Source organism: Cydia strobilella, chromosome 6 (assembly GCF_947568885.1).
Source record: "Cydia strobilella chromosome 6, ilCydStro3.1, whole genome shotgun sequence".
NCBI lineage: Eukaryota > Metazoa > Arthropoda > Insecta > Lepidoptera > Tortricidae > Cydia > Cydia strobilella.
Window position 1 is genome coordinate 10498516 of NC_086046.1, and position 11925 is coordinate 10510440.

The following is an 11925-nucleotide window of genomic DNA, read 5'->3' on the forward strand; positions in this document are numbered from 1 at the left end:
TACTGATGGAAAGGCGTGTAGCCAGGCGCCGGATTCCTTGGCACCTGCTGCTAACAGTCTGGCGCGTGCTGAACCTGAACTGCGGCTTAAAAGAGAGTCATAAATGATTTTACAATGAATGTCGTCCCAGGACCTTTGCGAATTTTGATTTTCTGGAAAATCCTTACCCGGGCAGGCAATTGACCAAGCGTTTTTAGACTCCATTAAGCCAGCAATCACGTAGTTTGAAGGGCAGGCCCTTAGGATTTTTCCTACGAGAGTTGCTGTGCTATGAACGGAAGATAAAAACGCCGGGCTAGAAACACTTTAAATTTTGCGGATTCCTAATCCGCCGTGGCGGATGGGAAGGGATGCCTGGGTCCAGGACTCTTCGCTAAGCTGCAAGTTTAGAATAGATTCCAAATTGGTTTTGATCAAGGAAATGCTGCCAGCATCTACGGCACCATGCCGCATGCCGCAGGGGATTAGTTTTTAGGTATTTATTTTAAGATTAGTTTTATTTATTTTTAGTTTTAGTTTTTTAATATTACTTAATTAGCTATGTAAGCTAGGGAGACCAAGAAGAACATACATGGACCAACTAAAGGAAAAGATAAACGTCGTGACGTATCAGGCGGTCAAACGAAAGGCTCAGGAAAGAGATACATGGAAATTGCTCCACCGACAAGAGCTAGGCTCTTAAATTAATGATGATGATGAGCTATGTAAGTATTTCATTTACTAAAAAAAAACGAATTTATGATTTGAAGAAAAGCCTTCAAATCATAACTTAGGTTTATAACTAAGGCCTATGCCTCATACCTATGTATGTCATACCTATGTAGGCTCATAGGAGTACAGTATGACGGTGGAAACTAAACAAAAGCGTGATTTGCATTACAGCGTAAATGGCACAAGCATATAAATGAAACAAACAAGTGCGTTCAACATAATAGGGTTATTCTCAGTACTTACTATCCCCAACCGGCAGTAAACCTTATGCCAATGGCATAGAGTTTACTGGTTACTAATAATATGATTGTGTTTCTCAGTGATAACTGGGAATAACCCTACATTTAATTAACAATGCCACTTTATTCATAGTTACCTATTTAAATACAGTTTCTTGCAAACATACCTAATGTCCAGATCATGCAGATGAGGCACAGAATTTTCTTTAATCTCACTATCAGTAACAATGTATCTGCTTTTGAAACAACTGTCTTTTAGTGTACAAACACAATTGTCCGGCACTTTGAAACGAGTATCCATTTTTGTAACACAATAACTAGAATGGGGATCTGTTATAGTGTTTATGCTGTCAATGTTACTGGTCATGCACCAATTAATGCTGGGATATATAAAAAATACAAATAATGTAAGGGTCACTAAACATTGAATTGGAGCTGCTGTGGCCCAATATTTTTGTGGGTAGTAGTATATATTTAAATAATTAAGATGCTCATCAGGAATAAAAGCCCATATACAATATATTGCAAGTACTGTTTTGCTGATCAAGTACATAAAAAAACCATATAAAGATCTTGCAGGTGTAGGAGCTGGCGTGTGTTCCGGCATTTTGGAACCTTTCAATTTTGTTCAAACTGATCAAATGATTTTGTTATAAGAATAACATTTTTGAGCATAGAATTGGCAGATACTCTCAGTCGTTTCAAATCTTGTCCATTTAAATTTCTGAAATAAAACAATAGGTAACAATTACTGTGGATATTTTGTTTGTTTCCCAGTGGCGGATTTGCCCTAAGGCCCAGTAGGCCCGGGCCCGGGCTTAGGGCGGCCAGATACTAGGGGTGGCAGTCTATATGATGGGTGCTGAGAAAGGGGCGGCTTGTACTTATTACAGGCCTGGGGGTACTTATTACAGGGCGGCCAACACTGCTAATCCACCACTGAGGTATTGTGAACTTATTTAAAGTTGTAAACATAAAAAAAAACTATACAACACACTTACATTACAAGACTTTCACTATTTGTGGATATATCCCGTGAGACTCCACTTCCCTTCAATTCTTTGTCAACATTCAAAACATCACAGGCTAGTGTGGCATACTCGGCTGATTGAAATGGTATTGTCAAACATCTGTAATATTAAGATTAAATTGGATCCATTACCTTAGGTTAGGTCAGGTCAGTGTTTATTCCTATTAAATAGTATATCTATCCTCCTGAGGTCCTGAGACCCAGTAGCACTATTACCTTAGGTCAGGTCAGTGTTTATTCCAATTAAATAGTATATCTATCCTCCTGAGACCCAGTAGCACTATTACCTTAGGTCAGGTCAGTGTTTATTCCTATTAAATAGTATATCTATCCTCCTGAGACCCAGAAGCAGTATTACCTTAGGTCAGGTCAGTGTTTATTCCTATTAAATAGTATATCTATCCTCCTGAGACCCAGTAACACTATTACCTTAGGTCAGGTCAGTGTTTATTCCTATTAAATAGTATATCTATCCTCCTGAGACCCAGAAGCAGTATTACCTTAGGTCAGGTCAGTGTTTATTCCTATTAAATAGTATATCTATCCTCCTGAGACCCAGAAGCAGTATTACCTTAGGTCAGGTCAGTGTTTATTCCTATTAAATAGTATCTATCCTCCTGAGACCCAGAAGCAGTTGTTTTGTTTTTGAATTTGGAACTTAGGATACCCTGTAAAATTTCAGAATAGATTGTGGAATATGTATGCGGGGTCTCTGGAGGCTATTATCAAAAATAATGTTGTTTTAAGGTTAAGCTCAATATTACCCTAAAGCTATTCAGTCAGTCCTTAAGAACAGCAATGCATTTGATTAATTTAACGTTGCACTTGGACATATGATTCGTTGTTTATGTACGACCAGGCGCCTTGTGTAGTAGAATCGTTGGTACCAACTCAAGAATGTATAATTAATGTTTTTTTTTCTTGAATTGTATAAAATATTTTAACTAAACAAAACTAACCTAATCGTGATTTGTATTGGTTAAACTTTTAAGATATACGTACAAATTGATATCAGGGCACTGTTCTTGCATTTTAACTCGTAGTATTACAGTCGAAATCGATAGGTACAGAAAAAATTACATAGTCAAATTAAATAAACTAAACCATCAGTAAACCTAACCTACAAATTCAAATCAAACAAATTCATTTACAATCAGTCAGACAGACAGGTCAGACCTGAGGGCTGAGGGCAAAGAGTAGTATAATATATAGGAGAAAGAGAGCCCTCTCGTGGAACTTTTTTGTATCCATTTTGAAGCGCCATCTGTAAATCTGAACAACAAGCATTAACGTCAATATTCATACCTACAGGGCCTGTTTACATATTGATTAATGTTTAGTACGACTTCATACATTTGTTAAAAATGTATAAACTCACACTAAACACTAATCAATATGTAAACAGGGTCATATATCTATAATTTGTTATATCGAGTTTGCTTTTCTAGTACCCATTAATCAACAACTTTATTATAATATTTGCTTGATGTAAGATATATTGGCAAGCACATATTGTAAAGACATACAGGAAAAGTAAGTACAATACAATGTTATACAAAGCATGATTTTAACAAGAAAATTATAATAAAGTAGCTCGTTAAATACTGGATAAAATAAAATAATAAGGTGAGTATAAATTGGAAAGAAAAGATAGTTGATATTTCATAATTTAAAATTCAAAAGTTTATTACACAAGTCGATATAACATTTACATGAAGAAAACATCGTCACATTTACAAATACATGAGCCAAAAGTTTACTACACATGTCGATATAACATTTACATGAGGAAAACATCGCAACATATACAAATACAGGAGGCAATATCTACCTCATGCATGGGTAAACATAACTTTACTTAACCTGCCTAGTTTCCCACTCATCTACTCAAAGGTTATTTGGAAGAGATCCCTTATAGGGATAAATTCGCCTTTGTACTTCCATTACTATATGTTTATGTTTATCAAAAAATGTTCCTAGTTAAACTTCTTATACCTACACAGTTTACACAATAAATATTTCTGATTTCTGATAAAGTATTTTTGTAAACCTGTGTTGTGTACAATAAATTGATTGCTACTATGTTTGTGGTGGACTTGGTCACTTTTTCTTCAGTGTATGATATCTATTTCAGTTTATAAAAACATATACTTTATACCACAATAAACGTATCACACGATAGCAATTGGAAGAGACCGGAGAATTAGCGTCATGGCTCTTAGAGGGAAAGATATTATGTAATAAGAAAAAAACGATTAAATAAAGACTTTTTTATATGTACATACACAACAATCCATGGAGCCTAGGCTTTCGTTAAAATTTACAATATAAACCTAATAAGAACAGGTGAAGGCCTACCAATTAGCGTTGGGAGCTTACTATCACACCATGGCAATTAGAAGAGATCTGGCAATTAGCGTCGTGGCTCTTAGAGATAATGATATTATTTAATAAATAAATAAAAACGATTAAATAAAGATATTTTTATGTACATTTTCAAGCTTAGCAAGCTTTCAGTAGGTAAATAATTTATTACAAGTACACCATTTGTCTATAACAGATTTTCTCTTTTTTCCTGAAAGTCCATGCATTTTAGTATGAAACAATTTATAAGAAAATCAAATAACCTAAGCCAAAGCAGACATTAAAAATGTACAGATGGACATAAATTTATATTAAACATATTAGTTTTTTTTATCAAAATAAATATCTGCCAACTTGTATTTATACTAAACGTTACAATACAGTCTGTACAATATAAAAATGAAGCAAGGAAATTAAATTCGATTCGTCAATAATATATTCAATTTGGAGATATTAAAGGTCCCTAATGTCAAAAAAACAATATTTATTTTGATGAAAATAAAAGACACGAATTCCATATAACTTTGGATATGAACATCCGACCAAAATGACATTTTAACATAACGGTAATAAATAGTGAATTATCTATCTAACAAAATGTAAACACATTGTGAGGTGTATGAGGAATGTTATGAAATTGAAGGAAGCGAAAGAGGTATGTCAGGATCGTAGCAAGTGGAAATCCGTGGTCTCTGCCTACTCCTCCAGGAAATAGGCGTGATTATATGTATGTATGTATGTATATCAGTAGATACAACTTTTTGCCTATAATTTTAGTAACAACACGTTTTGGTTCTGATATGTTAAGTGTGCATCACGAAATGGACCCAACTCAGCGTAATGCTAGATATAAAGCCAGCGCTGGTCTTCCGTGCGGTGCTTGAAGTGAGAAAGGCTTAGGCACATGTTAAAATGAAATTATTAGCAAAGTGCAGTCGGTGGAGGGAGAACACACATAATATTATGGAATGTCCCACATGAATTCTAGCAGCATCAGTTTGATAATTTCACTCCCGTAGAGAAGCCCACAAAATAAGGACAGCAGCACCCGTCGTGCACCTAGCCTAGCGAATATGAAATATGTAAGTAATTGTTTTGCGTCAGGAGACTAAGCTAACAGTCTTATAAACGAATGCTACGGAATACACAACTAATACGTGTCCAATAAGTCAAAATTGTACCATATTACAAAGACGCATAGTCTTTACGGTTAATGCATGAAGTTTGGAGAAGTGAAAGGTCCTTCCTCATCATCTTCCGTGCGTTATCCCGGCATTTTGCCACGACTCATGGGAGCCTGGGATCCGCTTGACAAGTAATCCTAAGAATCGGCGTAGGCACTAGTTTTTACGAAAGCGACTGCCATCTGATTGGTTATTTTGTGTTTAATTCCTTCGAATATAATTGTGTTTATGCCACTGTGGTAAGTTTAATTTCGCCTAATAATCTTTTCATCGTTTTGCCAGGTGGAAGTGAAAAATATTCACACAACAGCCTGTATTAGCACTTCGGACTCTATTTGTAAAGCGAGAATGCCATATTTTTTTTCTTTTAGTGAATAGCGTCGTCCTTTAGGGTGCTTCGTTGATTGTTATTGCATTTTCACTAAAAGCTGAGCTGGTTTCGTCATGTGCTGCACAATGTCATACTGTCTGGAACGCGGCAGTGCTTGTATGAAAGTCCCCTTTTGGGCAAACGGTTATCTTCCATTTGAAGTTGTTTTGCCTTAAGCTGCACCTCACGTTTGTTCGAACCTGAAAGAAAACAAAATTATAATATTATACGTATAATTTTTAATAAATTTTGGTTTTAGTCTGTCACTATAAATTTAAGTTTTTTATGTCACCAAATTTATTGTTGATACAACTTTTTATCATCAACTGTATTTTTATTTCTACAATAGGCTAAGATGTCAAATTTTTATTTATGGTATCAATCGATCAGGTTTGTTTTTAGGATGGGATGAGATCCATTGCAAAAGACAAAAGTCAGAAATGATAGTCAAAGTCCGACGTCAACTACTGATGTGGAACACATACGGGCAGAAACAATGCCACTAACGGGAGCACACGCTCACACGCAACTAGCATACAGGGTTAAGCATTCCCTAAGTAAGGCTACAGACGAAAATCGCTAGTAAGCTATATAAACGCCCCATTGTAAAACTGTATCCTCGTCTATCATTCCAAAACTTAATCTTCTTGAGCGGTTGTTCAATATTCTTGCGGTATGCGGCCGGAGCGATAATATAAGTATATCAACTTTAGCGGGCTACAATTGCTATTCAATATTGTCCTGTCTCGTTGGCCAGTAGTCCTAGTAGTAGTACCTTCGAGTTTTTATGTAAAAGAGGTTATGCCGAAAAGGAATCTGGCGCAGCAGCGCATAATGCAGAGGTGGTGGCATTATAATCACACACCAGGAATACTAATCCACACCTTTTTGTAAAACAAAATATAACTAAATATCAAAATTAAATGTAACTAAATATAACTAAATGTTATTATATATCTTGTTATAATAATTGGTGACGTTATAAATATTTACCTTCATCTAATGTCTTTCTTTTCGAACGACTCATCACACTATAATTATGTTCTGCAAATACAGAAGAATCTGCAGTACATACGTTGTTGATGATGGTAGGCACCTCAGACTGTTGTATAGCGGGCGTAACTAGAAGGAAACAATACAAATAAATCTACATAATCATTGTTTAGGTAAGTACTTCCGAAAATAGGAGACCTAACAATCTCACCACTATTTCATAACTATCGAGACCTTAGAAAAATATTTAGTATTCATGTTTCTCACATGTATTTCAATAAAAAAATAAATTAATGGTAATTGATTCCCTTTTTGATCCAGAATCAAAATACAGAAAAGAAAATACAGCTTTTTATCGCTAAGAGCCCTATATCACACTGGCGATTTACGAAAATCACCGAGACTCAATTAGGTTGTGTTGTTTTATCGCAGAGTTCTTATGGCCACTTCCTATGTCCATCATCAGATAAGCTCGATGGAACCATAATATGTACTGTATTGTCACCCGACTTACATAATAAGTAAGTGAACTTTTAGCTCAACCTAATAATGAGAAGTTGGTCTAGGCTTGTAAGATTTGACCCGAACATGCGTACAATATATACGTACATACAAATTGTTTCAATTTAAGCAAGAAATCTATTTGATGTATTTGCCATGCTAAACTTGCAGGCGCTTTTTTATTTTTTATTAAAAGACAAGGCCGTAGCTGACAGAACGGTTTTTGTCACCTCGACTTAATAGAGAATTTTAATTTTAATACTCCAAAACACAAATATTGCTAGAAAAATAAAAGCTTGTAATAAAAACCGGTCAAGAGCAGGTTGAGCCATGCTCAGTGTAGGGCTCCGTAGTTACCATTCTGTCCAAGAGAAGACCTATCCAATAAGTCCAATAACACGTTGGATGTTGTACAGGTTAACATAGGGTTGAAGCGAAAAAAATACGTGTGGGGGAGGTACGCTAAAATAGTTATTTACGATACAAGTGCGGAAAAGAGAAAATAACCTTTTCGCACGTGTATCGTACAACGTTTTACAGTACATATGGCCCTTTAAACTTTCGACATATGGACGAAAAGTGCTCTTTACGCACTAGTGCGAGAAAGTAGCACCATATGTACTGTAATAGTTATTTGTTATACAAGGGTGCAAAGTTGTATTTTACCCGCGAGTGTGGAATTGAAACATGAGCAAGCGAAAGGATTCTATAGTTGAACCACGAGCGAAGCGAGTGGTTCTAAAATAGAATCCTGAGCGTAGCGAGTGTTTCAACACACGAGAAGTAAAATACATTTGCACCCGTGTGTAACACAAAACTTTTCCCCTCACTATAGCGAGGAAAGTGCAACATCCACAGGCGTTAGATCATCTTCATCACTGGAATCACTAATTTTTTTACGATATTATAACAGAAAACACTAGAAATTCTGATTTTTACGTGAGTCGGTGAGAAGAACAGTAAAAATTTTGTTGACATTTCTGTTCTGACTCAACTTGTGCGTTCAGAATTATATTTAACATCATTACAAAAAATCTAACATTTCTTATGGAATTTTAAGGTTTAAAATTATTAAATAAAGCTAAATTTGGTATTTTTTATTAGATTCTCAAACCATTTGTTTAATGATAATTAATATCGAACGAACCATTATCATGAGCGTTTTACGTTTTGTTATCTGTCAAGCTACTTAAACACGCTCCATCCAAGGTCAAATTACTTTCCCCACTAGTGGATAAAATGCGTTTTTCCCCGCTTGTTTTAAAGGATAATAGACGGCTTTCCGAGCTAGTGAGGGGAAATAGTTATTTGTTATACAAGGGTGCAAAGTTGTGTTTCAACACACGAGAAGTAAAATACATTTGCACCCGTGTGTAACACAAAACTTTTCCCCGCACTATAGCGAGGAAAGTGCAACATCCACAGGCGTTAGATCATCTTCATCACTGGAATCACTAATTTTTTTACGATATTATAACAGAAAACACTAGAAATTCTGATTTTTACGTGAGCCGGTGAGAAGAACAGTAAAAATTTTTGACAATGTTGACATTTCTGTTCTGACGTATGAAATGTCAACGATGCGTTTTGAAATTGCATCGACTCAACTTGTGCGTTCAGAATTATATTTAACATCATTATAAAAAATCTAACGTTTCTTATGGAATTTTAAGGTTTATGACATAAAATTATTAAATAAAGCTAAATTTGGTATTTTTTATTAGATTCTCAAACCATTTATTTAATGATATTTAATATCGAACGAACCATTATCATGAGCGTTTTACGTTTTGTTATCTGTCAAGCTACCTAAACACGCTCCATCCAAGGTCAAATTACTTTCCCCACTAGTGGATAAAATGCGTTTTTCCCCGCTTGTTTTAAAGGATAAAAGACGGCTTTCCGAGCTAGTGAGGGGAAAAATATTTTTTCACCTCAGCAGCTCGAACTCCCTCTCCACTTTCCTCACTCCAGGGAGTGAAACAATGTAGCTTTTTAATTTAGTGAAGGCCATGAACTTCATACTACGGTACGGTACGGTAAGGTACAAATAACTATTTCTAGTCTTTATTCTACCATTTGTCGTCATCATTGTTTTTTATATATCCATATCAAATTGCAGCTTTCTAGTACTAAGGCACATGGCACACTGCATCCGATTCCGACGTGCAAGCGGAATGTCGCTATAATACGCGCATAGCGTTTTATCGCTAAAATACCGGAGCGTTGTGCGAATCGGATGCCTTTCGATCATGTAACAAAGCTACGGACGGACAGACATACAGACAGGCATGTAGACGGACATAGCGAAACTACAAAATAAAAGCTTTCTCGGTATGTAGTTGACTACTACTACTCATGCTCTTCAATCCTATATCACTTCACTTGACATAATAGAAACCATCAAATACCTGGCATAGAAGCAGCAGAATGAAAGATGTGCTGATAGTCAATTCTAGGAGCAAATGTTGGGCGCTGGCAGTGCCTGGTGCCTGAAAGTATTATAAAGCTTATATTTATAAAAAAGAAAACTCCAACGTAATGCTACGACTTATGACATAAAGGGTCAAACTCTTCAGTAGACTTAGAGGTGTCATTCATAATTCTAAACTATATGTACCTACTTCGTATTTTTTACATTAGAAAATTTAGAAAGAAGGTAAGCGATTTTGAAGTGTCTTTTTATTAAAAACACTCTTGAAAAATAAGTCACAGCAAATATACAACAATTATAAATCATAATCATGCAATGAACCTGCTTTCTGTAGGTACCTAGTAACTAACACAGTACGTCAGTATAAATCCAATGCGTTTATGTATTGCCTGCGTATATTATTTTTAACTGTCCATAGCACGCAAGCGTAGGATTGAGACTAAATTATATTGCCGTCCCTCTACCAGATAAATTAAAAATATAAAACAAATCAAGGACTACCTGCAGGACTTAAACTTTTTAGCTTCATGCAGAATTTCACCTAAATCAGTTGAATCGGTTCAGTTGTTTAGGCGTGAAAATGATAAAGAGTCAGACAGAAATATTTTCACGTTTATAAGCCACCTCTCAACTGCCTAGCCTCTCGGATCATGAATCGTCAAGCCCCAACCTCAAAACACCACCCTCTACCGTCTTCAGTCTTCACTTCTCACACCTACCCCTCACCTCTTAGTCTCTTTAGTCATTTCCAGTACTACCTACATTGTAAATCATAATACACTCAATCATAATATACCCAATAATAGAAAAGTTCCACTATATAGTCCGTGGTCTACATCACCAGGTCCACCCCCTAACATTAGTAGTTTTCCGGATTAAATGCTTGAGTTACTTTATAAGACACCGAAATCACCATATACGTGCCTTAAAAAAACTGGACAAGTGCAAGACGGACTCGCCCACCGAGGGTTCCGTACTTTTTAGTATTGGTTGTTATAGCGAACATCAACTATCATCTGTGAAAATTTCAACTGTCTAGCTATCACGGTTGATGAGATACAGCCTGGTGACAGACAGACGGACAGCGGAGTCTTAGTAATAGGGTCCCGTTTTTACCCTTTTGGTACGGAACCCTAAAAATCAAGGAGTTCCCTCAATTCCTCATGGATAACATATATGTATTCCAAAATTACTATCATCAGATCCAAAAAATATATTATGCGACCATTATGGAGGTAACGTCTTTCAAATTAAAAAAAATAATTGTTCAAATCGAACCACAGTGCACAGGAAGGTGTCGGAGTAATCGCTGAACATACTGCATATTATAAAATAACATTATTATCAAAAAATCATCATCATCAGATTCACTTCATCAAATTGATGGTTTTCGAGAGAAAATGTTCGAGTTGCTTAAGAAAACACCCAACTCACTATACATGTAATGTACCTTTAAAAATCGGCCAAGTGCGAGTCGGGCTCGCGCACGAAGAGTTCCGTACCATTACGCAAAAAAATCACGTTTGTTGTATGGGAGCCCCACTTAAATATTTATTTTATTCTGTTTCGAGTGGGCCCTCCACACTCATGCGCGAATCACGGCGGAGTATTTGTTATTATAGCGGCAACAGAAATACATCATCTGTGAAAATTTCAACTGTCTAGCTATCACGGTTCGTGAGATACAGCCTGGTGACAGACGGACAGACAGACAGACAGATAGACAGACAGACAGACAGATAGACAGCAGACAGAGTCTTAGTAATAGGGTCCCGTTTTTACCCTTTGGGTACGTAATCCTAAAAATTGAGGACCTCCTTTCAAACTAAAAAATAATTACTCAAATCAGTCAAATCGGATCACGGGTGTCGGAGTTATCGGCGAACATACATAAAAAGGCCAAGTGCAAGTCGGGCTCGCGCACGAAGGGTTCCGTAGCATTACGCAAAAAAACGGCAAAAAAATCGCGTTTGTTGAATAGGAGCCCCACTTAAATATTTATTTTATTCTGTTTTTAGTATTTGATGATAAAGCGGCAACAGAAATATATCATTTGTGAAAATTTCTAATGTCTAAGCACTCACGGTTCATGAGATATA

The 11925-nt window shown here is 36.1% G+C and overlaps 1 protein-coding gene and 1 long non-coding RNA gene across 2 annotated transcripts; both read right to left on the reverse strand.

Moving 5' to 3' along the window:
* Positions 1 to 918: 918 nt before the first annotated feature.
* Positions 919 to 3140, reverse strand: LOC134742081 (phosphatidylinositol N-acetylglucosaminyltransferase subunit P). The gene is made up of 3 exons (XM_063675014.1): positions 2983 to 3140; positions 1952 to 2080; positions 919 to 1674 (listed from the first exon to the last, which is right to left on the reverse strand). The coding sequence occupies exon 3, from the start codon at positions 1555 to 1557 to the stop codon at positions 1084 to 1086; it is 474 nt and encodes a 157-aa protein (XP_063531084.1). The 5' UTR covers positions 1558 to 1674; positions 1952 to 2080; positions 2983 to 3140; the 3' UTR covers positions 919 to 1083.
* A 1192-nt stretch (positions 3141 to 4332) lies between these two features.
* LOC134742429 (uncharacterized) lies at positions 4333 to 9887 on the reverse strand. Its single transcript, XR_010127932.1, has 3 exons — positions 9804 to 9887; positions 6892 to 7020; positions 4333 to 6098 (listed from the first exon to the last, which is right to left on the reverse strand). It is a non-coding gene; the product is annotated as an uncharacterized LOC134742429 (long non-coding RNA).
* Between the last annotated feature and the right edge of the window lie 2038 nt (positions 9888 to 11925).

What these genes read in the sequence shown, in the direction of transcription:
- LOC134742081 (XM_063675014.1), bottom strand. Translation starts at nt 1,557, where the DNA reads ATGCCGGAACACACGCCAGCTCCTACACCTGCAAGATCTTTATATGGT.